Here is a 24,472-nt window from a genome sequence, read left to right on the forward strand (position 1 = left end):
CTGACTGACCAACAGATAACTGGTTAGACACACTATCAAGGTTGGCATTGATAGGATTCTTACAGTGACAATTTAGACACAGAGAGCTCAAAAGAGGCAAAATAATTTGACTCAGAGGAGATAGTTCAGACTACTTAAGAAACATTAGTATTCAAGAGAGTTTGGTAAAAGCAGGTCCTAGAAAGTTCATTCTTTATAATTGAGGAAGTAACTAAGGGACTTGCAATTCCACGTAATTACAACCAAAGAGGAAGAGATTGCTGTTGAGGAGGAAATAACAGGCAGCTTTGAAGAAAGTGACCATGCCAGCTCCAAATTTACAACAGCCCGATATCCTGGTGTCAGGTTCTAACTGAGGTCCAAGGGGAGTCAGTGGATGACTGGTGGGTAGCTGGAAAAACACTTGAATCATATAGTTTCGATGTGGCTTTATTCTGTCTCTGGACATGAGCAAACCTAGGCACAAGCAAGCCTGGGTGTGAGCCATGGGCACAAGATGTATGTACAGTGTTAGCAGGGTAACTATACCTTTTACAGACAATAGTGGCTCTGAACCAAGCACAGGCTCATGTGGGTGATCACCTAATGTGCCTCTTATGGCATGGTTACATAAGAGCAGAGGTGTGTGCCTGCGCTCCAACTTTGCTGAGTCATGCTGGACTGGTTATCTGCCTCAGCTTATTCTTGACCACAGCACATCTATTTTCCTTACATTCCACCCCCTAAGCCAAAGGAGACATTAGCTTTGGACGCACAGGTCTGACACATAGGCCTTATACATAGGTTCTGGGCACACAGGCCCCAGACACACGGGTCTGACACATAGGCCTTACATTCCACCCCCAAGGGAATGGGAATGGAATGTAAGGCTGAGGGAGTTTTTCTAGTGGGGAGACGTACCCACAGAGAGGAACCCTGGACCCAGAGGCCACAGTAGTAATACAGGGGGCAACAACTCTAAGTTATGGCAGGTAACCACCCCATGGTGACACTACCCCAATGTTGCTTTATACATTAAGCCAGGTTTTTATTTCCCTACCTTTATGTGCATTGGGGCAGGCAACAACATGTTACTGTTCATCCCCATACCTGGTCAGAGGAGGTCATCCTTCCTCCCATAAGTTTTGCCACATGGCTTGGCCCTACATGGGCTGGTGACCATCTAGCTACTTCTGTAACTTCTGGGTATTTAACCACAAGGTTAAGCCTCAGTAAACTGCCCAGCCATTGGTGCAGATTACTGTAGGTGTCACCTCCTTAGTGGTCACTATTCACACTGCCCTGAGTTCAGACCATTGGCAAATTTGTCCACACCTGCTTTCAAACCATATGGTATCTATAGTAACTTGGACTGTAACAGTGGTCCAGGCAGCAGTAGCACCCTGGCTAGATTCATCTGTATACTATGCCCCATCAGGAATAGGGGGATGCCTCAGGCCTTATGGCCTTATCTTGCATTAGGACTACAGGTCCCAAGACCTTTTGCAGCTCTGCTGCTAAGGGACTTGTACTCAGAGTACTGCACTACTCTAAGTAGGCACCCCACTTTGCTAAATTGGGTGTCTGTGCTGTCCCAGTCCTGGGGGTCATTACCCAGGAACGCATCATGACCCCATCCCACTATCTGGTAAATCATCTGCATGACAACTGCAGCCCATCCTGTCACACTCCCACAAGCATGAAGGGCGGCATATACAGCTGCTAGCTGTTTCTCTGTCAAGGAATACCAGAGCTCAGCTACCTTCCATAACTGGGACTAAAAGCCTACTGGCATTCTCAAGCGCTTCATGCACTGGACATGAGCGAACCTAGGCACAAGCAAGCCTGGGTGCGAGCCATGGGCACAAGCTGTATGTACAGTGTTAGCAGAGTAACTATACCTTTTACAGACAATAGTGGCTCTGAGCCAAGCACAGGCTCGTGTGGGTGATCACCTAATGTGCCTCTTGTGGCATGGTTACATAAAAGCGGAGGCCCCAGCCGAAGCCATCTGTGGTCACATAGCACACCCAGCTCAAACGGGCACCCCTGGTCAACCACCCATAGGGGTTGTGACTGCTGAATAGCCCATTTGGCTGCCAGGAAGGCAGTCTCAGCCACATCATCCCAATCTCAGGCAAGAGAAGTGTTGCCGCTTCTAAATCTGCAAGAGAATCAGAGATTAACATAATATTATCAAGAAGACCATGACATATGGTGGGGCTGTGCATATAGCCCTGCGACAACACTGTGAAAGTTCTTCCAGGACTAATCCCTCTGTGAGTGCTTTGGAATACATTATTTCTGCTTCTCAGGCAGCCAGTATCAATGATTCAATCTCTCTCCTCTATTTTCAATTGCTTTGTCTTAGCAGGGTGCTTTCCATTTTCATTAAAATATACTTAAGTAGCTCTTAAGTATGTTTAGTACTTTCAAAAGAAAAGTTTCCCTTACCTCTCATCCTCTTCTAGATAGCACTTTATCTCAATCTTCCTTATTGCACCTGAACTTCTTATGTGTTCTCACTGCCTCTATTTTTTTCTTACTTCCTTTTTACTCTTTACTTACTAAAAACTAGCTAATGTACCATCACTCCAAGTTCATCAGTGATATTCGTATTTCTAAATAAAATAAATATTTTCCTTTTTTAAAAAAATAAATCTCTCAGGAGGATTTAATATTGTGACCCACGTCCTTCTTTACTCTCTTTGTTTAGCTTTCTTAGAAACCAGAGTCTCTTGGTAGTTGTCCTAGTTCTTTGGTTTCTCTTTATCAATCTCCTTTACATGCCGATCTTTTTATGTTCTCTTATGAACTAATAGAATACCTGATGTGTCAGTCTTGTCTCTCACAACTTTTCTCATTCCACACTCTCTCCCTGGGACATCTCATGGCTTCAGATTCCTTATGTATGATCCCTGTGATAATTCCCATCCTGGACTTCTTTGAATTCCAGACTGTCATATTCCATTGTCTACTTCACATGCACTTTGGTGTCACAAAGCCACTCACATCAACACACTCAGAACTGGAATCATGCTTCTGTGCCAACTAATACTTTCCCAGTGTTTCTTTTTTTCAGAGAATGACTTCACCTTCCTAGTCATATTGGGCAAAAACTCGGGATCTAGTCTTGATTCTTTTTCTTCTCAATAGAATCCATCACTAAGATCTATAAATGCAATGTCTAAATAACTCTACATCCATCCATTTATATCCATCTTTCAGCCCCACTTTAGTCCAAGGTATCATCTCATCTTGGCTGGATAACTGCAGTAGCCTGCTAACAGATCTCCCACTTTCTTTATTGTCCTCTTAAGATTTGTTCCTGCACTGCAATTAGGATGATCTTTCCAAATGGAATCTGACCATATCATTTCCCTATTTAAAAATGTTGGCAGACACTCATTATGTTTAAGAAAGAGCTCATTCTTATAATAGTCCAGCAGGCCCTGTGGGACCTGGCCTGTGCCACCTCACCAGCATTGATTCTGACGATTCCACTACCCCAAGTGAAACCAGTCAGCTTTCAGTTCCTCCTGGATGCCCTGCTCCTCCCACTCACTACAGGGCTTTAGTACAAGTTGTTTTTACAGTCATAAAGGGCTCCCTTCCCTTTTTCTTACAAATTAGCCAAGGTGATTTTTAAAAATTAGTCTCACATTAGTGTATTTCCATCCTTTGGATAACTTGTACCAATTCCTAATAACACATCCACTCTTTTTTTTTTTTTTTTTTTTTTGAGACAGAGTCTCTCTCTCTTGCCCAGGCTAGAGTGCAGTGGCGCGATCTCGGCTCACTGCAAGCTCTGCCTCCCGGGTTCACGCCATTCTCCTGCCTCACCCTCCTGAGTAGCTGGGACTACAGGTGCCACCACCAGGCCGGCTAATTTTTTTTATTTTTAGTAGAGATAGGGTTTCACCGTGTTAGCCAGAATGGTCTCGATCTCCTGACCTCATGATCCGCCCGTCTCAGCCTTCCAAAGTGCTGAGATTACAGGCATGAGCCACCGCACGTGGCCAACACATCCACTTTAAAAAATGTTATTAATATCTGTCTCTTTGACTGCAGCTTTACTTAATGAATAGGGTTTTCCTCTGCTTGTATGTCCCTGTATCCTTAAGGTCTAATAGAATACTTGGTCCACAGTATGTACTCTATAAATAGTTTTGAAATAAATGAATTTATGAATGGCCTCAAAAATACTCTTTCCCATTCTCTACTTTGTACATGCTCTCCCTTCCCCTGTAACAAATTTCTTCCTGCTCTTCATCTCTCGATCCAGGTTTATTGACAGCTTTCTACACATTCTTAAAGACTCAACCTTGTCCTTCTATCAGAAATGTTCCCTAATTTACTCTCCCAAAGGAGTTAGATGCTCCCAATTTTGTGTTCTTTATGTGTTTCTTTAGTCAGCATTTCTTATACTGGACTGAAGGTTTTTGTTTGTACATCCATTTTCTTATATACTCCAATACTTAAAACATAGGGACAATGTCTTAGAACAGTGCCTGAAAGTATTCAGGACTCAGTACATGTTTACTGAATTAATCAATGGTAGGTTCTGAAGAACCCATTCAAATGAGATAGATTCCCCTGTCATCCTTCACTACTCCATGGGGATCCTTTTTGAAACTGTATTTGATGGAAGAAGACAGTGTTCTTCAGTTAAAAGAATATGTCTTTAACTTGCATCCGTGTGCACAAATATCATGTGCTTCTGCTAGACTTGCCACGTAAAGCAAAGGGGAGTTGGGAGAGCATCTCTGTTCTTTAAGTAGTTTCATGTTTCTAGGCACATGATTTCCCACAATACTGAAAGGGCTTTTCAATGTGTTTTTGGCTTATAATTGGTGATCTATCAGAAATCAGAGAGAACACAAAGCAGACCAGAAATCTGGGGGTGTGTGATAGGCAAATATTTTCCCACTCTTTAGAAAGAAAGAGTCCAGCACTACACGATGTCAAGCATGACATCAATTGTATGAAAAATTCTGGAATGGATTATTATCTCATGGTTTGTAGGCCGTTTGAGAGGGCAGTAACTAGCATTAATTCCCTAAGGACAAGACATGCTATCACAGTCTCTTTCCTCCGTTAGTTAGAGCTAATAGATTATACTAAGAAGGCAAATGCTTTAGACATGGTATGTCTGAATTTCAGAAAAGTCTTTGATCACATTTTTCCTGATATGCTTTTGTCCAGATTGGCCTAGGTGATGGTGTGTATAGGTGAATTTATAATTGACTTAGTGCCATTGCCCATGGAACATTGACTAATGGATCAATGCTGATGAGGCAGACTTTAGGCAGCTTAACACATACCCATCCCAGTACTGTTCTGGTTAACATTTTACTAAACTGTAAACAAAAATATAAAATATATTATTATCTTTAGATAATAAATTCTGGTAGGAAGGGCATAGTTTGTGAGCTATCAGGATGAGAATTCAAAATAATTTTTAGGCCCAAAGTAATGAATTAAAACAGCAATATGAAGATTTTTTCCATGCACATATTATCTCATTTAATCATCATAGTAGGGTATTAATATTACTAATAACCCTCATTTATTGTATGCCCTGAATGTGCTAGATGCTTACCTTTGCCTTTCCAAATAATATCTTTTTTTGAGACAGAGTTTTGCTCCTGTTGCCCAGGCTGGAGTGCAATGGTGCGATCTCGGCTCACCGCAACCTCTGCCTCCCAGGTTCAAGTGATTCTCCTGCCTCAGCCTCCTGAGTAGCTGGGACTACAAGCATGCACCACCACGCCTGGCTAATTTTGTATTTTTAGCAGAGAGGGAGTTTCTCCATGTTGGTCAGGTTGGTCTCAAACTCCTGACCTCAGGTGATCTGCCCACCTCAGCCTCCCGAAGTGCTGGGATTACAGGCGTGAGCCACTGCACCTGGCCTCCAAATAATTTTATACATATATAATATTTCTGCTACAGAAAAGGAAACTGAAGGTCAAATAAATTGCATACCTTCTATGACATTGTACAGGTAATGCTGGAGCTGGGATTTACAAACAGGTCAATCTGACACTCAAACTGAAAACCCTCTTTCTTATACCCTACTTGTTTTTCAGATGAAATGTATCAGAGAAGTATAAATTCTGCACTAAAATTCAGAAACTTCATTGTATAAGAACAAAGTGGAGAAGATTTAGTTTAACAGTGGTTCATGTGAAAAGGTATGAAGCATTTGGTTTGCCTGTAAGCATCTTATGAATTATCCAGATGAGTCACTGACATCCCTCCAAATGAATACAATCTTGGATTATAGAATAGAGCCCAGAAAAAAGAAGGGCAAGAATCACACTGTGCCCTACCATGAGTGAAATATGGTGCTTGGTTCTGAGGCACTCACCCTAAAAGAGCACTGTCTATTTGAGCAAGCCCAGAATAATTTGACCAGAACGATGAAGATAGGTCATATGAATAATGGTTGAAGGAGCTACAATGTAGAAAACATGCTACCTTTAGCTGTATATAGTTAACATTTGTTCACGCATATGATGAGCCAGACACTATTTTTACTATTTTACAGCTTTAATTCATTTAATTCTCAAGATAATCTTATTAAATAGGTTCTGTTATTATTACTTCTATTTTACAGATGAGGAAATAGAAGTGCAGAGAGGTGATATAAACTTTTCCAAGGTCACATAGTCAAAAAGTCTGGTTCCTATTTTCAAGTAGAACAGGAAATTAGAGGAGAAATTACATACCTTATTTAGCTAGAAATATTTTAAAAAATCAAACAAGAAAGGTTGCTCTAGAAGAGTACACTTTGATTCCCAGAAACCTAATAGTTTACATTATTTCAAAAGGGCCTTGCTGAGTTATCTATTACCTGATGCTTTCAAACAGGCATATTTTTGGAGGGATTCTATAGCATTGAAGAGGATGAATAATATGATTTACACGTTTCCTTCCAGCTCAATGAGCCTATCAGTGTCAGCATAGTCCCATATGATGGGTTAAAGTGAGAGCATTTATCCTCCCAGAATCTTGAAGCTTATGTAGAAACATCTAGATTAACTGGAACTTGATTTCAAGAACCCTAAATTAATCAAAATGTGTTGCTGCCTTCTGCTTTTAGAGGTGATTTTTGGATGTTTTTAAATATTAATTAATCCCTTCATCCACGAGTACATACATTCAGATAACAAAGATTTATTGAGCATCTACTGTATGTAACACTATGCCTGATTTCATCTATGGCTGTCTATTGTTAGCTCCATTTAATGATGAGAACATTTAAGCTCAAAAATTTAAGCAATTTGCCCAAATCCCCACAGGTAGGAAGGTACAGGAAAAGACTTGAAACACAGGTTTGTCAAACTATGCTTTTTCCAGTGTACTCTACTCCTTTGGCAAGAAAATCAAGTAGATCCATATTTCACAAGTAATTTCAATGAAAAGGGTTCTACTTGTGTCTTGGGTCATTAGCTCAACAAACATCACCGGTTCTCCTTTCGCTTAGGGCTGGTATAGTGTTTGCTGATGAAGAATACAAAGGTTAAAAAAAGAGACCAGGCAAAAAACATTGTTCTCTCTTGGAGAGGGTTCAGTGCTGGGTGGGGAGACATCTGAAAACAGATTATTGCAATTAAGTGAGAAAAGCTGAAAGTTAAATTGCCTAGAGTGTGCATTCTTCTGATCTTCCTGTTAATTGAAATTTTACATCGTCAACATCCAGATTGATGCAACAAATGTCTGAGCATGAACGCTGTGCCAGGAGGAGAAAGTACTAGGCATGGTTTCTGAACTCATGAAGGGTCTAGTTAGCTTGGATGCCTGAGGTCTGGCCTGGTTCTTGAGATTTCCGTATAGGAAACTAGTGAAACTGTGCAGTTTCATCTTACCTAAAAGTTAGTTAGAAGTCAGCCAGTAAGATAAAACCGGGATATAACAAAATTTACTGTTTAAAATAGCTATATTGGGCATAATATGCTGTCCATGATGAGTTCACAATGAATATCTGAAGACAGTGGGGGTGAAAGAACACCTCAGCTGCAGGCATGATTCTCTGTTTTGGAGCGGTGGAGCTCTACTCCAATTGCACATTAAGATTACCTAGGGAGAGACTGGGCGCAGTGCCTTGTGCCTGTAATCCTAGCACTTTGGGAGGCTGAAGTGGGCAGATTGCCTGAGCTCAGGAGTTCGAGACCAGCCCGGGCAACATGGTGAAACCCCATCTCTACTAAGATACAAAAAATTAGCCAGGTGTGGTGGCATGCACCTGTAGTCCCAGCTATAAGGGAGGCTGAGGCACAATAATTGCTTGAATCTGGGAAGTAGAGGTTGCAGTGAGCCGAGATCATGTCAGTGCACTCCAGCCTGGGGGAAATTTTTAAAATCTGATGCCCAGGGCTTTGCCCAAGATCAATTCAATCAGAAATCTGGGAGGAGGATGGGCCCCAAACAAGTGTTTTTAAATATATGTATTTCCCACATGATTCTTATTTGCAATAAGGGTTAATTAAGAACCTCTTCTCAGTAGAAAACAAACCTGCAAATATTTCTAGCTCTGGGCATTGTAAAAGTCACACCTGTGGCTATTGTAAGCAATTTATTTTGCTCCTTTTCAAACTCTCAGAGATGGTGAGGCACAATCAGATATCAGAGATGATGGAAAATGTTGGAAATAGCTCTGCAACTAGCAAGGCAAGCTGGTTCTGCAATGTCGGCTCATCTTAATTTCAGCTGTGTTTAGAGAAGACCATCTTACTGGTTCACAGAGTACTCCCTTGTGGCTAAATTATTATGGGCCAACACCGATTCTTGTTTGCAACCTTCTGCAACAAACACACACATAAACACACACACACACACACACACACACACACACACACACACTCTTCTCAGGATAAAATATTTTAAAACGCTGACTTTAAGATTTCAACAAAGCATTAAGTATTTTTCTTATATATAAACAGTTCTTTCCAGAAGGAAAATCCTAGCCATATGACCAAAAAGAGGCTGCATGGATCACTGAGAAAACCCTGAGTGTCCACCCATGCTCTGTGGGTTGTGGTTTAAGATGACTCTTTGGACCTCAGATTCTTCATGTGTCAAATGAATCAATGGGACTCTCTGACTGCATTATACTAATGTTCTATAATCTATGATTCACTTTTCTAGAGGACTCAGCCAAGTTGGGGATTCCCTTATTTATCTAGTAGATTAAACTCTTCAGACTCTTAAAGAGGTAGAAGGAAATAGTTCGAGATGAGCAAAGTGGTTTTGTTTTGTTTTCCTTCCTCAACCCCCTTCCTGCATCATTGAGCTGGGTGAACAGTTGCTAAGAAAAAAGCGAAATGTTCCAAACTAGGGGACTTTTTGGACATAGATTCTGAAACTTCAGTTGTGATGTTGGCTGGACACAGTGGTTGGCTTTCTTTCTGGGGAATGGCACAAGAGAAGAGAAAGATCTGCTTTTCATATGTCAGAACTAATTGTGAAATAAGTGGGCCTACAGACTAATCTAATCATGCTTTTCTTTATTCACCTCATATAAAAGTCTCTTTAGAATGCATTTGAACACAATATATAATAATAATACTATAACATACATTGTGAGAAACATTTGAAAGTGATAAAATGTCCACCTGAAACAATGCAGTGTTCATAGACATACAAACCCATTGGTCATGCACATTTGTGCCATTTTCTGTAGTTACTGAGTCACAATGCTGAACTGAAAGCATGAAACATATTTTACAAACTGAAACTGACATCAGTAAGAGGCCTAACAAGTGTTATCAGAAGAGGCTTCACATTTGCATAATTTGCTACATCAGTTCACATTTTATTATAAAAATTCACATTGTTTTATTGTTTTCTTTTGTAATGAATTGGAACATGACATTCCTGCTTAATGGCAGGCAGGAGGCTACCTCTTCAAAGTCAGTAGTTCGGGAGCATTCAGAAGAATCATCTGTGAGCAAATGTAGTGTTTCCTTTTGAACCAAAGCCACAATGATAGTAGGATCCAGTTATAACCCAACTCATGCCCACATAGATTTGGATAGAACCTGGGTAAAAACTACATCCCATTGCCCCCTGCCCCTATCAAGCTATACAAAAGTAAAAGCTCAGTATAAACCATTTAGTATCTAATGTGAGAATATTGTTTCCAAAACTGGTTCATAAAGGGGTTGTGCAGAAGTAGCAACTCAGGCAGGGAAAGGGCAGATCCTTTGAACAAAAGCCCACCCCTGTCCTCTCTGCCAAGGGGGCCATATGTCTCTACTAAGTGACGTTTGGGTTATATAATACACAATACAAAACATTACAAGAAAAAGTCGTAACTCTTAGGCAGAGTTTTCTACACAAATTTAACACCACCATTGGCAGGCAATGTTAGATATATAAATTAATAACTTACAAAACATTACATTATATACATTAAGTAATAAATACACGGTTATAAACAGGAATGGAGGTGTTAGCGCAGAAGGCAGTGCAAGAGAAGGACGGCAGCATTACATTGAAAACAGCCTAACTGGGTGAAGAGAGGAGGTAGGGAACAGGGCCAGGGACTGTACAACTCCTGTGGGGGGCAGGGTCCAAGACACAGCAGGGCACACTGCTGAGTTCTATGCAGACTCTCATGGTGAACGACACCACTGCTCCTTTCTACCCCCTAATTTGTTCAATTTTATTCTGTTTACAGCAAAAAGTTAAAAGTACTGTTGGAGGCAGGCAAACAGAGAGAAGTTTTAAGAGTGACTGTGGAGTTGGACTGGACAACAGGGGAAGGAAGTAAAATGTGGTTAGAAGTGTATCCTTTCTGTCTGTTTGCAAAAGTAACTGTAGTAAAGTGAAGTATATTGCCCAAGAAAGAAGGAAGACTATTTTCTTTCCCTTTTCCAGAAAGAGTCAAAAAAGTTTGTCAACTTTGAAAGCTTATCTGTGTAGAAGTTGATACTAAACTCCAGGTATTCAACAGGCATTTTAAAGACATGAAAATGTTTTACAAAAAAGGCACACAGGTTGGCAGACAAAGGGACAAGTGAGAAGATTCATAAATGAAGTTATTAGTCAGTGAGTTCAGTCACTGTCGGGGATAAGTTCCCGAAACTTAGTGCAGAATGATCTCTCAGTTTTGTGTCTTCCATTTTCAAGCCATGTGTCTTGATCAGAATCGGCCCCCAGCAACAGCTTCAGCCCTCTCCACCAAGCTTGCCAGCAAGGCAAGTCAACCGTGGGATTTCCTGAGCTGCTATTTGCTTCCTGGTCTTGCTTTCTGACTCCAAACTCAAGTAACTGAAAGGCCAGGTGGCCCTTGTCCTGTGCAGGTCTTGGCCCCCATGGTGGGCTGGCCCTACCACATAGCTGGCATGCTCATCAAGGATAGAATGTTCATCTCCACAGGGAGAGGGGGATTATGTATCCACGGGGGACTTGTCTTCTGTTGCAATGTCTATGTCAGTCTCTCCCAGGGAATCTCTGTTTTCTGGATCAATCACACAAAGCGTCTTTGTGCTGCTGAAATAGCTGTGTCCCTCTCCCTCCTTCTCAGGTCCTTCAGAATCTTCCTCATCGAGAGTCAGTTCAAACTGAAACTTTTCCATCAGACCCTGGCAGTCCCTGTTCTGCTCGTCCAGTGGTGGTGAGGGACTTTGAGGTATCATGCTCTGATACCAGTTCCTGTTATCTTCTAAGGTATCGAGAATGTCCTGAGCATCAGGCTGTACCAAATCTGCCCAGGTCTCCCACAATGGATGGACAATGTAGTCGATGAAACCAACCTGGAGAAAAATAAGATGACACATCTGTTATTGTGATGGTGCTTGAAAAGTAAACAAGGTGTCCTGGTTTCCATGCAAAGAAAGAACATTAATAACTTCAGAAAGATCAATCATAATGGATTCCATGATTTGGGCACTCACAATACAGTGGGTCTTACACTGAATGCAATCGATGTATTCTCTCTTAATCCTGGAAGGTAAGTATTGCTGTTTACTATTTACAAAGGCAGAAACTACGACTTATTGAGATTAAATATCTTGTCAGAGGTCACATAACTAGTGACTGGTGGAGCTGGGACTCAGTCCCAGCTTCATCTGATTCCAAAGCCTGTGTTCATCTCGCTACAGCAGACTGCATTTCCTTTTATGTGCGCCAGATAAGAAGTCTGGATGGAATCCTCATGATTTCCAGGGACCCAAAGACAAAGAATGACTTTGCCACTACTTGGATTCTGTGAGTCATTTTCTGAAGAAGGCAGGCCCAGGTCTAACGTGTTTTGACTCAATATTTTTTCCTTGTTAACTTTAAAATATGTTGCTATTCCAAAGTGATGAGGAGCTGGCTCCTGACTACTCTGGAATTTCTCAAGTTCTGTGGAATGCTTTTGGCTGGTAGCGGAGTTTGATGAAACACGTGAAAATACTTTGAGCCCTGAAAGAAATACATATCCCCTCGGTGGACATTCATGCAATTGTTTTGGATCTATAGAGCACGCAGTCATTTCCAACAGGTGAAAGAAGGGAAAATAAAAAACAATTAAGCAGTTCCTTTTGCTGATGTTCCTGTGATTAAATACCAGGCTTATGGCTCTGTTATGGTTTACTCAGGGGCTATGCATCCTGCATGAGCTAGCAGTGTGTCCTTACGCTGGCCTCCTCATTGTTGGACAAACAGGAAACACTGGGGGTGGGGACAAGTAGAGAGAAAGAACAGGCACTAGTTGAATGAGGGAAGGGAATTCCCCTGCCATGGTCTGGGGAGCTACAGAGATGCTGCATTGGGATTTAGGGGTAGATGGTCAAAGGGCACCCACCCATGGGACATTATATAGGTCTCTTTCCACACTACTGGAAACTTTCCTTTATTAACATGTTGGTAATTGGCCAGTCATTTAATACAACCAAGTTGTACTGTACACAAGAACTTTGGTCATATGTGACTCGTTCATAAATAAAAAAAAAATATATATATATATAGTATGATGTGTATATATATATATGTATGATGTGTGTGTATATATATATATATGTATGATATATATATATTTTCTTATTCTTCTTCTTTCTGGTGCTTTCCTAGCCTTAAAAAGTAAGTTTCACAGCAAAGTCAGGGAATCTCTGATCTATACTGGTTATAAAAAACCGTACATGATTCAGATATTTCTCTCATTTCCACCCACTCCTTTTCCCTCCCTTTTACTTCTTTATGTGTGCTTAATGAATGTTAGAGACTATTTTCAAGGTGTTTTCCAGGGACCCAAAATAACACTCAAGGTAATGGAGAAAATTGAATAAGCTGAACACAGTGCAGTCATTTCCTTTCTTCGCTTGTTTTGCTTCTGGTAAGAAATGCTGAGAATGTTTTTGAAAGGTAGCTGCTAGTTATTTATTCCCTAGATCACAGGACGAGAGAGCTGTATGAATCCTGAGAGCACCCAGTAAAGAGCTTTACTGCTGGGCCAGACAGTGTTCGGCAGAGCCCATTGGTGGGAAATACCAGAGTGGATAACGATGTCATGGCAACAGGAAGACCTGTCCCTAAGATGGAGAGTGAAGAGCTTTGGATGAGAGAGCTGCTGTAGTGGACCAAGAGGACAGCTTTGCACCTGACATGCTGGGGAAATATCTACTTTATCTATCTTGCAAGGCTGTTTGGGGGTCCAAGTAAGATGATAATGTATGGAAAACGTGTGAAATGCTCCACAGAACATCATATAAACATAAAACATCACTGCTGTTAATAAAAGGGTGTTATTCCCCCTTACTGATTCATATCTTTTTCCACTTAAGCCTTTGGGCTATTCAAATTAACCCTCATTAACAATGTTAACTTGCATTTTTACAGTATATTAGACTTCAGAGCACTTTCACAGATTTCTTTCTTTTTTTTTTTTTTTTTTTTTTTTTGAGATAGAGTCTTGCTCTGTTGCCCAGGCTGGAATGCAGTGGCACAATCTCAGCTCACTGCAACGTCCGCCTCCTGGGTTCAAGCAATTTTCCTGTCTCAGCTTCCCGAGCAGCTGGGACTACAGGCACACACTACCATGCTCGACCAATTTTTTGTGTGTTTTTGGTAGAGACAGGGTTTCACCATGTTGGCCAGGCTGGTTTTGAACTCCTGACCTCAGATGATCCGTCCACCTCAGCCTCCCAAAGTGCTGGATTACAGGCATGAGCCACTGTGCCCAGCCCTTTCACAGATTTTTTAAACTCATTTAGTTGGGTTTCTCTAAGAAGCAACAAAATAAAAATTGCAAAGGAACTGTACATTAATATTACAAGTATATGCAAATTTGGGGTATCCAGGTAGTAGGGAAAGAGGATAAATACTGAAAATAAACAATCCAAATGTTTTTGGGATAAAGATCTTGGACAGTCTATGAACTCATTCTCAATCTCAGCTACTCGGCTCAGCCCATTCGTTTTCTTGAAAAATCTTTGTATGGATACTGATACTTTCCATTGCTGCATATTCTGCAGCTATTGGCATCTGGACATTTCTGTATTCACCCCTCCAGACTATTGTCCCCTGTCCTGAGCACACACAGAATGTGTTGCTTTGGACACAACCAGAAAATGTCAGCATGTTCTCAAAAGCATAGAAGCATCCTTGGGAGGGAACACAAGACAGGGCTTTGACTATGCAGTAAAAGAGACTGCCTCTGGTGATGGTCGCCGTGGGCTTGATTAAGGACAGAAGATGAAAACAGAGGGCTGGAAGCAAGGATGAGGAGGAGAGTTCTTGAATGAAGACAGAGCTAGGAGAAATCCAGAGGGTTGGGATGGAGGAGACACCGATGTTCATATTATTCAGCTGGATTTGCTAACATCAGAGACAACTATCTAAATGATTTAGGGACACATAGTCCAAATTTTGATGGGTTTCTGATGACTACTTTTCCCCACCCTGTGAAACTGAGTGTAACGGAGAAGTCGCATGAGTCCTGACTATAATGGAACAAAATGCGTAGTTGTCTCCTTATTGTTTCATATATACATATTCTATTGGAAAAACGGAATTAAATAGAACCCTCCAGCTCTATAATCAGCAGAGCTCACAAAAACTTTGAAAATCTCATATTAGATACCTGGGATTTTTCCACAGAAGCTGTGTGTTTATCACACATCGGGCTAATTTCCATTCCCCTCTCCCGCTCTTTGTCTCCCTGCTGGAAAAATTCCTCCATGATGCGGTCTGTCCATTGCCGATACAATTCCAAGGACTTGGTGGGGTTGCTCAGGTCTGCACAGTGTACCATGTTGCGAAGGACCTGAAATCATCAAGTTTTGGAAATCTCATAAAATTAGGTGTAAATACTGCCGGAACATCTCATGCCTCTCATACTAGTACGCTTGGTACTAAACCTGAGAACATTTTAGTTGCATTATAATTATGACATAGGCACCGAAAAAAAATGGAATTACAATGATGCTAGCCTGGGTCAGTTATTTACTTTTATAGAGTCCCAAAGGGGAAAATGTGTGTCTTCTTAGACCGACAGTCATTGAATTTAAAAATCGGAAGGAACGTTAGAGGTCAGATGCTGCTATCATTTCCTTTTCTCAGTTTGGAAAGAATGCAAAGAATTACTCAAAGTAGATAACTTCATATTTTCCACTTGTGGAAAGAGGAGAACAGCTGATGGCAATTTGTATATCCAAAACAGACCTAACAAACTTCAAGTCAATGGGATTTAAATCCAAACACAAGCTTTTGGAACCAACAGTCACGTATGCCCTATTACAAATAGATTTTGCAATTTATTTATATAACTAATAAGCAGTTCCACAAATAGAGATTATTTTTCCTCATAAATTAGAAGATAAACTTGAATGTCCATTTTCCTTAGCTTGTTCTTAAAATAAGCCCTAAGCTATAGGAGTAGCCTAGGATATACCAATAACTGAATTTATCTTTGTTTTCTTTTTCTAATTGTTGTTCAGCTTAGTTTGGTTTGATTTTGTGTTAAATCAAAGACTTTCATCAAATACCTGAATGCGATCGGTATAGTTGTCTAGGAGAAGAACGCCTGAACTTGTAACTTTCTTCGTTTCTACCATTGTCTTCAGGTCTGCCAGCAGGCTCATATGTTTAGACATATCAGTTGCTAACACCTTGGGTAAAAAGAAAATGAAAACTCTTAATAAATTCAGTCTATCAGAGAGAATGGCAGTAAGTGAGGAACGTAGAGAGGCTAAAGTCTTACCATGTCAATAACCATCTTCCTGAGTGTCTGACGCTGCTTCTTGGTGAGATTCATGAAGATGTCACAGTGTTCTTCTTGCAGCAGTTTGAAACCCACAGCAAGGTGATGATTTTCCAACACAGATTCATCATTATACATCAAAGCAAGTTCTGAATCTAATAAATCAGACCAAATGATGACTTAATTAAAAAGGGATATGATTTGAATGTTGGCATTATCTCAAAGTGAAATCAGACCTAGTTCTCTCCAAATTATTTCAAGAACCACCAGCTACATGTCATTTCCTCTTAGAGAAGCAATGGCCCTCTACAAACAGAAGTCATCAGTTTCTAAGCAAAAAATGCTTCTACTGGTGTATAAGCTTTCCCTGTGATTAAAATTCATTGTATTTTAAAATCCTTTTACTCCTTCTATATCTCAGATGAAGAATTTAATATTAGGTAAGGGCATTCCTGAGCAGCTAAATCCTATTTTTATGTATCTTCAAAAATTTTGTACTTTGGAAAAGAACAACATGAAAGTACCACTAAACTTTATGAATTGTATTGAGACTTTCAAGCTATATTCACATTTTATATTCTCCCTAATCTCTGGCAATTGTGAATTTTGGATGGTTAAAGATAATGCTTGATGTAAAACTTCATTTTACCCAAATAATGTCACTTTTTAGAGCTTTCTATTAATATGATACTAAACATTACTACTTTTTGGGAACAATTCTGATGTCAAATTTTCTGTCTTTTGGCTCTCTCCACCAGAAATTGCAATATCTGGAAACCTAAGCTGCAGCTTCCAGCCTGCCTTTTATATAGAAGAATCACAGGCATCTTTTGTTAGACAGAAGTCTGCTTGAGAATATGGTCATCAGACTTATGAAACCACATTTTCTCTTAATCAAGAATACCAGACAAGTGGTGGTAATGTGTTACTTAATTACAGGTTCTGTTACACATATATCATTGCTTTAACAGTGTGCTCTTAGTTACAACCTCCAATGAGTACTCTTGTTTTCTTCATCCTGTGATCAAGGCCACAGATCTACAAGCAGGCTTTATATGTTGCAGTGCTATAGGTGACTGTGGTAGATAGACCATTTTTCTGTGTGAGGCTAACTGGCCTATATATGATTCATGACACCACATTCTACCAACTGATACAATCCATGCAGACATGTAGCTGCCCCAGCATTTTGTTTGTTCAACAGAAGAATGAAGTAAAAGGACCCAGTGTACTCCAAACCTAGGTCATTCAGATATTCTTCGGATAAAGGTCAAGGACTGATGATCAGGACTCTTTTACAGCAAGTAGCTCAAAAAGCATTTCTAGAAAACTGTCAGTACTTGATGTTATTCATGACTACAATAACCAATATTCTCAAAGTACTTAGATTTCCAGCACTTAGAGATAGTACATTATTTGAGAAAATGAATGGATTTTCAAAGGTATGAAAACTAAACATTTTAAGCATGACAAAAGCTTTGAGTATGGCTTGGAATCCTAAGGCTAGACCACCCCTGGTCACTCAGGTCATTGCTACTCCCAATCCATAATCAAATCTATGCAGTTGGAAGAAAATGTATGGAACTTTTAATGACCCTTCCTTCTGAACTGTGGAAACTCATTCCAGTGCTTTTTATGGCATCTTATTTTTACCTGGAGGTTCCCATGTGCAGATTCAACATTTGTGGCTGCTTCCCAAGCAGATAGGGACAGTAGTGAGTTACTATGCTCTGTGCGAGAGTTTTGCATAATATAAAAAGTCATTATCATGGGATCCCCAAACCTTTTATTGTTCTTTATGAATAATTCCATATCTATTATTCTTTCCTTACATATTGTATTTGCCAAACTTTGAGTACTTTTTATGGCTCCCCTATGACCCTCTCCAAGTTCTCCATGCAGCTCAAACATTGTGTTGCCAGACTGGACTGAGTATCCACGAAAGGCCTGACCAGTTTGAGAGAAATGGAAGGATTGCCTCATTATTATCCTTGTGATTATCCATAATGAAAACATTAGGAGGAAAAAAATTAAGCAGTGAATCATACAATTATCTGGAATGACTGCTGTAGTGGTGAACTCACTTGTGTTGATGAGAAACTGATTGGAGACTCCAGGATGATCAACGTCATGGATGGCAGCTGCAAAAATGGCAGCCAGGATTTCCAAATCTGTGAAGACAGCCTGTCGGGCAAATAAACACATTTAACTCCACATCCAATTTGCCTATCCTGCTTATTCAGTTTCATTTGTAAAGTATCCTACTTTATTCTTGTTGGGAGAGGGATTGTTGATTTATGTAATATCTCAATATACTAATTTAAGTAAATGTAGATTCTGTTCATCATCATAAAGTCTCTGATGTGAAAGGGATGATGGCCAGAGCTCAATCTCACATCAAGCCTGAAGGCTGATGCTTGGAAAGATATTAGCACAAATCTCATGGAGTGTGTAAATGTCTAATGTTTGTTTCTTGGACCAGTGATGTGGCAGCATGGTGCTTATGTAACACAAGCAGATACAAGTCAAAGAAGCAAGTCAGACTGGCTCTGCTCTGAGACATAACAACCTTCATATACTCTTAGCTGAATAACTTAGAGAAAAATGGCCAAACTCCCGATTCATAAGATAAGCAATAAATTATTTCCCAAAGCTAAATTTATGGTGTGGTCACAAGCTTTCAGATATTATTCATTCATTCAGTACGTATCCACTAATCACTTACTAGGGGAAGATTTGAGAACCTTTCTAAGAAGTGAAACCTGAGGCCCCACTGCTCAATTCCTTCATGTCATGTCATGAATGCTTCTCTGCCCCCACCCATGCACAATGATTCAAACCTAGTATTAATAAGGTATATATTGGTGCTCATTCTAGAGCTGAAATGTCTTTCCTCATCCTCTGTGATTAGTTAAATCTTCTGGTCCTTCAAATGCCAGCTTGAGGTGGGTTTCCACCTCTCCTATAAAGACCAATCACATTACCCAAGCACTCATTGAGCTCTCCCTTTTCTAAAAAGTTTGCAGCACTCATCATTGCCAATTTCTGGCCACACAGCAGGTATACTATTAATAACAGTGAGTAGTTGATAGATAGTGTTGCCTCACTCTATGATACTTACACAGGGTATAAAAACAGTACTCTTTCTCTCCTTCCGAGGGATCAAACACCCTTAGCTCCATCTCACTTTCTCAAGATTTCTTGGATTTATTTTCTTAGAAAATATGCAACTCAAGCAATAGAGTTGCCACAAAAAAGTTGTGGCCAATCTTTTTTCACCTTCCAAACTGAATCTGTAAAGGTGAGGCTGGACAGGGCATGGCCAGTCTCTTCCTGCAGTGGTCCAGCACATTTTGGGAGTACTTGACCATCATTTTCATTTGTCAAGTAAGAGTATGACCTGCTGTACACATTGTTGATGATATCGGTATACACAAATGCATTAATCTATGAAGGAAGGAGCCACGGCCACCTTCTCAGAGTTGGTATGGCAAATATGAATATTGTTTCTCCTTGTTTCAGCATCATTAATTCTTCTGTTCTAGATTTTTAGTTACTACTTCTTCAACACATTGCATCAGTTTTATAATTTTTTAGGAAAATAAGCCTCTGGATGCTTATTACTAATAAGAAATATAGAGAGTATTTTATATTTCTGTGATATCCCCCTGGGAATATAATGCTCTACATATACCTAGGGTGGCATTGGGCAGTTCAGATAAGTAATTGCATATTGAGAATATACTATCTACCAGACACTGAACAAGACATTTTGAGGTACACTGCATCCCTTAGTAGAAATACAATGAAGAATAAGACATGATTCCTGCCCTGAAATTCTGTTAATTGCTTTATAGTTAAATACTTTTAATAGTAAGAGATGTAAAGGGAAGGTTACTCTGATATTAGAAAGCAAAACAAGTAGAAATGTCATTCTTTTTTTATAAATAGCTCAGTTAATGGATGTGATACATTTTATAAAGAACCTGTTCAAGTATGCAGGGTGGTCTAATTACATTAATTTTGTAAGTATATTGTATATTGTAAGGCACTTTTTAAATTATTTTTATTTTTATTTTTTTAGAGACAGGGTTGCCCAAGCGGGAGTCCAGGGGAGCAATCATAGCTCACTGTAACCTTGAACCCCTGGGCTCAAGCAATCCTCCCAACTCAGCCTCCCGAGTAGCTAGGACTACAGGCACATGCTACTACATCCAGCTGATATGGCATTTTTGAAGGAGGACGGGCAGGAATGCAAAACAGGTCATAACTACTCACGTCTAATGCTGGTGTAGAAAGGAGAACATGGGTCGACTGGGCTACATCAGCAGCGTGCAGGCTGTTGTGATATGCCACGTCAGAATGGTAATGGTCTTCTAAAGTCATCATGTAGGTTATGAATGTGTCAGATGAGATTCTGAATGTCTTTAGGAGGTCTCTTTCCTATGTTGTAAAATGGATTAGAACATAAATAAGTAGATGTCCAAAAGTCGAGGAAAGTTAAATCAGAAAAGTAAGATGGAAAAAAAAATCATAAAGAGCCATCCAATTGGAAAGCCAGTATTCACTCCTGTTCACTCACCTGGAATATAGCATACATGATGCATGTTAGGGGTCTATTGTGAGAATATCCAGCCACGTTAAAGATGTTAAGACCCCATTTGTTCAGGTCTTCCAGCTCCTATAATTAAAAATTTAAAGGAATTTAGGAATAAGGAAAGTTGTGCTAACATGCCTCATTTTTTAAATTTATTTTTTGGACATTGGCTGTTTAAGTCTTTAGAGTGTCTCCTTAGAGCGCTTTAGTTGCGTGAAAATCTGAAAGTTAAATGGCCTAGGAGGTCGGGTGTCCTCTTCATGATAGCTACAAGTTTCTGAACATTTTTTATTCAGAAAAGGGAAAGTATCTATTTATAAATTTAGTTGCTGACCTATATTGGACATGCATCAGTCTTCAACCAATGTTGCTTTCAAAGGTGGCCACAAGTGAATAGAGATCACTCTAGTTCAATGTCCCTGTCTCTCCCCTTGCTGCTTACTGGCCCATTAGTGACAGCTGGAAAACAGTCTCAGGGAAAACTCCTCTGCCCTTTGGTTATCATCACTGAAGGCCAGATCAGGAAGACTCAGCTATCAGAATGTGCATAAGTCAACCCAACTGAATGTAAAAGGTCATGAAGAATGCCAGTCATGAATTACATCCTAGGGCTCCTGGGCCACAGACGGACCTGGAAGAAACATCACTCAGGCCTGTGTTGTGAGATTATTCCAAGGTTATCTGATTTAAGGACCAATTTATTTCATTCTTAGTAACTATCCACAGTAAGAGAGCCAGGCTCTCCACCACGACTTGGCCTAATGTTTAATCAACCTTCCTCTAATAACAGCTTTCAGAAGGTCTTACTGCTCACAGTAAGCTCATTTCATATTCTCACAAGGCTGAGAGGACCTCAGCAGTCACTTTGTGTGGCCTCCTAAAGGATGTATGAATTCTTTCTATGCCTCCCTCCACTACTGGAGTTTGGGCTCCAGAGTCAGTGCTGTCAGTTTCTCTTTATTTCTTTTCCAGCACTACCGATTAGTGCAGATTTTCCCATTGGTCCTTGGCATACAGTCCCTGAAATGTCCTCTGGGATAATTCAGACCTGCCTATTGACCTTTCCTTGGATTTTCCCCATGTCTCTTCAGAAGGATTCTTCATTCATAATGAACTGTCCACAAAAACCTAACTCAGGACAAAACAAAAAAAAGTGGTTCCTGGTATGGAAAAAGGATCTTCCATCAGATGCCCCAACAATGGCATTCTTAATGACTACCCAGCATAAGAGATCCAGGCTCTCCCCCAAGACTTGGTCTCATGTTCAATCAACCTTCCTCTAATGACAGCTTTCAGAAGGCCTTACTGCTCACAGTAAAGTCATTTCATATGAGCTTCCCTAACACAAAATGTGATAATAATGCAAAAGCAATCCATACTATTTTCTAAAAGGTATACGGTCATCCATCTGCTGTAAAGCAGAGAGCTACATGCACAAAACCTGAGCTTATACATACCTTGGCCAGGTGATCTTCATTTTCAGTGTTGACTCCAAAGCGTGAGATGCTTGTATTGTTTAGGCTTGAACTATGCATTAATTTCTTCACTCCACTTATCTGGGTCATGAGCTGCTGCTTTTTCTTTTTCTCCCTGTCTTTCTGGGTAGGAGATGGGATCTCCACATCATTCTGCTTGTCTGCAACAGACAAAGGAATATGTTTTTCAGCACATGTGTCTATGAGAATCCACTGCAATATTCAAAACAACTCTAACCATCTATAACAGCTTTAGAATCTTATAAAATAAAATCTTGTAGCACTATTTCACTGTATCTCTAGGGCAGTTCTGTAAAGTAAGTGGGGAAAATATAAAATTTGTTGAGAAAAATAAGAAGATTTGTTGTTCCATGTTATTGCTAGGCAAATTAAGGCCCAGAGGAACTAAGTAACTTGTCCAGAAAGCAGCAAAAATAGGACCCAAGACAAAATCTTCTGTTTTCAGTGTAATTTAGGGGTATATAAGGAGTGTATAAGGAGTACACACTTACACATTTGCAAGGTGGGGCACTAATACTTATATGTAGATTTTTAAATAAAGGGATTAACATATTTTTGTATAATAAAATGTCCATCAGATGAATAAAAACAGGCTTCATGATCTGCTCATCTTATTTTTACTTAAAAAAAATTTAAAAATCCATATGGCTTTAGCAAGGTCTCAGTTTAAATAAGCAGTATATATGTTAGAAATATAAATGGTTCATAATCCTCAAACAATTACTTTAAGGGCTTGGTTTATTACCATTTGAGGTTTAGAGGAAGACTATAATTTTGGTTTTATTTCATGCCTGGAGTCTATTAATTCTACCAGTAAATAATAACAATAAGGCCTCTTGTTTGTAATAAGCATTACACTTATTAACATATTTAAGGTTATTAAATATTTATGACACTTCATAATATTTTTTAAAATTATGTTACAACAAGGTAACAGCAGAGCTAGGATTAGTGAAAAAAAAATGTGCCTACCTGCTTATATAAGCTCTTTCCTTTACATTGTGCTATTAAAAATATCAGCCATCAAATATTCCATTTCACTTCACAGGGAGATGTATCTTCAGTACTTCTGAAAAAAATGCATTAACTCTCTCAGGCCACAGGGATGCTGGTGGGTGCACAGAGGCAATTATTAAATTGCATAAAAACTACTTTATTGAACTAAATGACACCCTGTGGCTGAAAGAGTTAATGCAGCTTTCAAAAGTACCTACATTTACCTCCGCTGGTTACAGTGAAAATTAGTAGGAAGACAACTTTGCCATTTGAAAATGACATGCTCCCAGATGGCATTCTGGGATCTAGACGATTTGTTTTGACTCTTGCAGATAATGGCACAGTCACATGTTTTCCCCAGAGACCTCTGGCTGCTCATAGGCCCCTGTGGACACTTCATCAGAGCAAAGCAAGCACAGTGAGACAGTACTGGCTTCGTGTATGCCTCACCTGCTCTCTGTGCGACTGAAGCAAGGGAATTATCCATCCCTAACATATCAATATTGTCTCTAGGTGTCCACAAGCTCCTACACTCACAAGCCTATGACTTTTGCTTAGGAAGGAATTTTAGTGGTCATCTCAATTAGTTTAGGGGTTTCCAACCTAGTCCAGCATCAGAAGCACCCAGGAAACTTCAGAAAAATACAGATTTTTCTGAATAAGCCCCACCCAATCCTACTGAATCAGTATTTTTTTTAAAAGATTCCCAAGTGACTTGGATAATCAGAGCCAGGTTTAAGAACCAGTAACAATCCCACACTCTCATTTTTCAGATGAAGTCAGCAACTTGCCCAAGTTCAGAGGGCAATTTATTTAACAGATATTTATTTTGCAATTACTTTGCTCCAGACACAGTGATTTAATAGCATAGAACCCAGGCCTTGAGGTTCCTGTCAAAAATCTTTTTCCTGCCACACAATCTCTGGCATAAAACCTATATATTATATTAGTTTGAAATTACTTTTCTCCCTGTCACTTTACTCCTAATAACTACTACTTTTTGCTAAAATGAAAGGCTACCATAGGGCCTGCCTTTTTACCACCATTCTTTACCTCCGGTTAAAGAGGCTCTTAGATTCTCCTGTGTCACTGCACATATAACCATTTCTAGTAGGACCAGCAGCCTTTTCCTTTTGTTTAATTAAAGATTCCCTGCAACAGTGAGTAATTGAGCTGAACCACTACTGTGTCTGGAACACTGCAATAATGAAGAAG

General features: G+C 39.9%; 1 protein-coding gene and 1 long non-coding RNA gene across 5 annotated transcripts in view; one reads left to right on the plus strand and one right to left on the minus strand.

Annotated features, from left to right (window-relative positions):
* The window catches only part of LOC134729648 (uncharacterized), a 105,310-nt gene extending 99,135 nt beyond the window's left edge, over positions 1-6,175 (plus strand). The window contains exon 3 of the long non-coding RNA XR_010110939.1: positions 6,069-6,175. This is a non-coding gene — a long non-coding RNA (uncharacterized LOC134729648). The remainder of the gene's footprint in view (positions 1-6,068) is intronic.
* Positions 6,176-9,473: 3,298 nt separating this feature from the next.
* Positions 9,474-24,472, minus strand: part of PDE4B (phosphodiesterase 4B) — a 582,717-nt gene continuing 567,718 nt past the window's right edge. For all 4 annotated transcript variants that reach the window (XM_003806942.5, XM_003806943.5, XM_003806941.5 and 1 more), the window contains 8 exons: positions 22,223-22,401; positions 20,751-20,849; positions 20,447-20,611; positions 18,253-18,352; positions 16,169-16,323; positions 15,954-16,076; positions 15,050-15,232; positions 9,474-11,741 (listed from right to left, as the gene is read on the minus strand). In XM_003806942.5, coding sequence (XP_003806990.1) covers positions 11,376-11,741; positions 15,050-15,232; positions 15,954-16,076; positions 16,169-16,323; positions 18,253-18,352; positions 20,447-20,611; positions 20,751-20,849; positions 22,223-22,401 — 1,370 coding nt within the window. In that variant the 3' untranslated portion in view covers positions 9,474-11,375. The remainder of the gene's footprint in view (positions 11,742-15,049; positions 15,233-15,953; positions 16,077-16,168; positions 16,324-18,252; positions 18,353-20,446; positions 20,612-20,750; positions 20,850-22,222; positions 22,402-24,472) is intronic.

Source organism: Pan paniscus, chromosome 1 (assembly GCF_029289425.2).
Source record: "Pan paniscus chromosome 1, NHGRI_mPanPan1-v2.0_pri, whole genome shotgun sequence".
In the NCBI taxonomy this organism is placed as follows: Eukaryota; Metazoa; Chordata; class Mammalia; order Primates; family Hominidae; genus Pan; species Pan paniscus.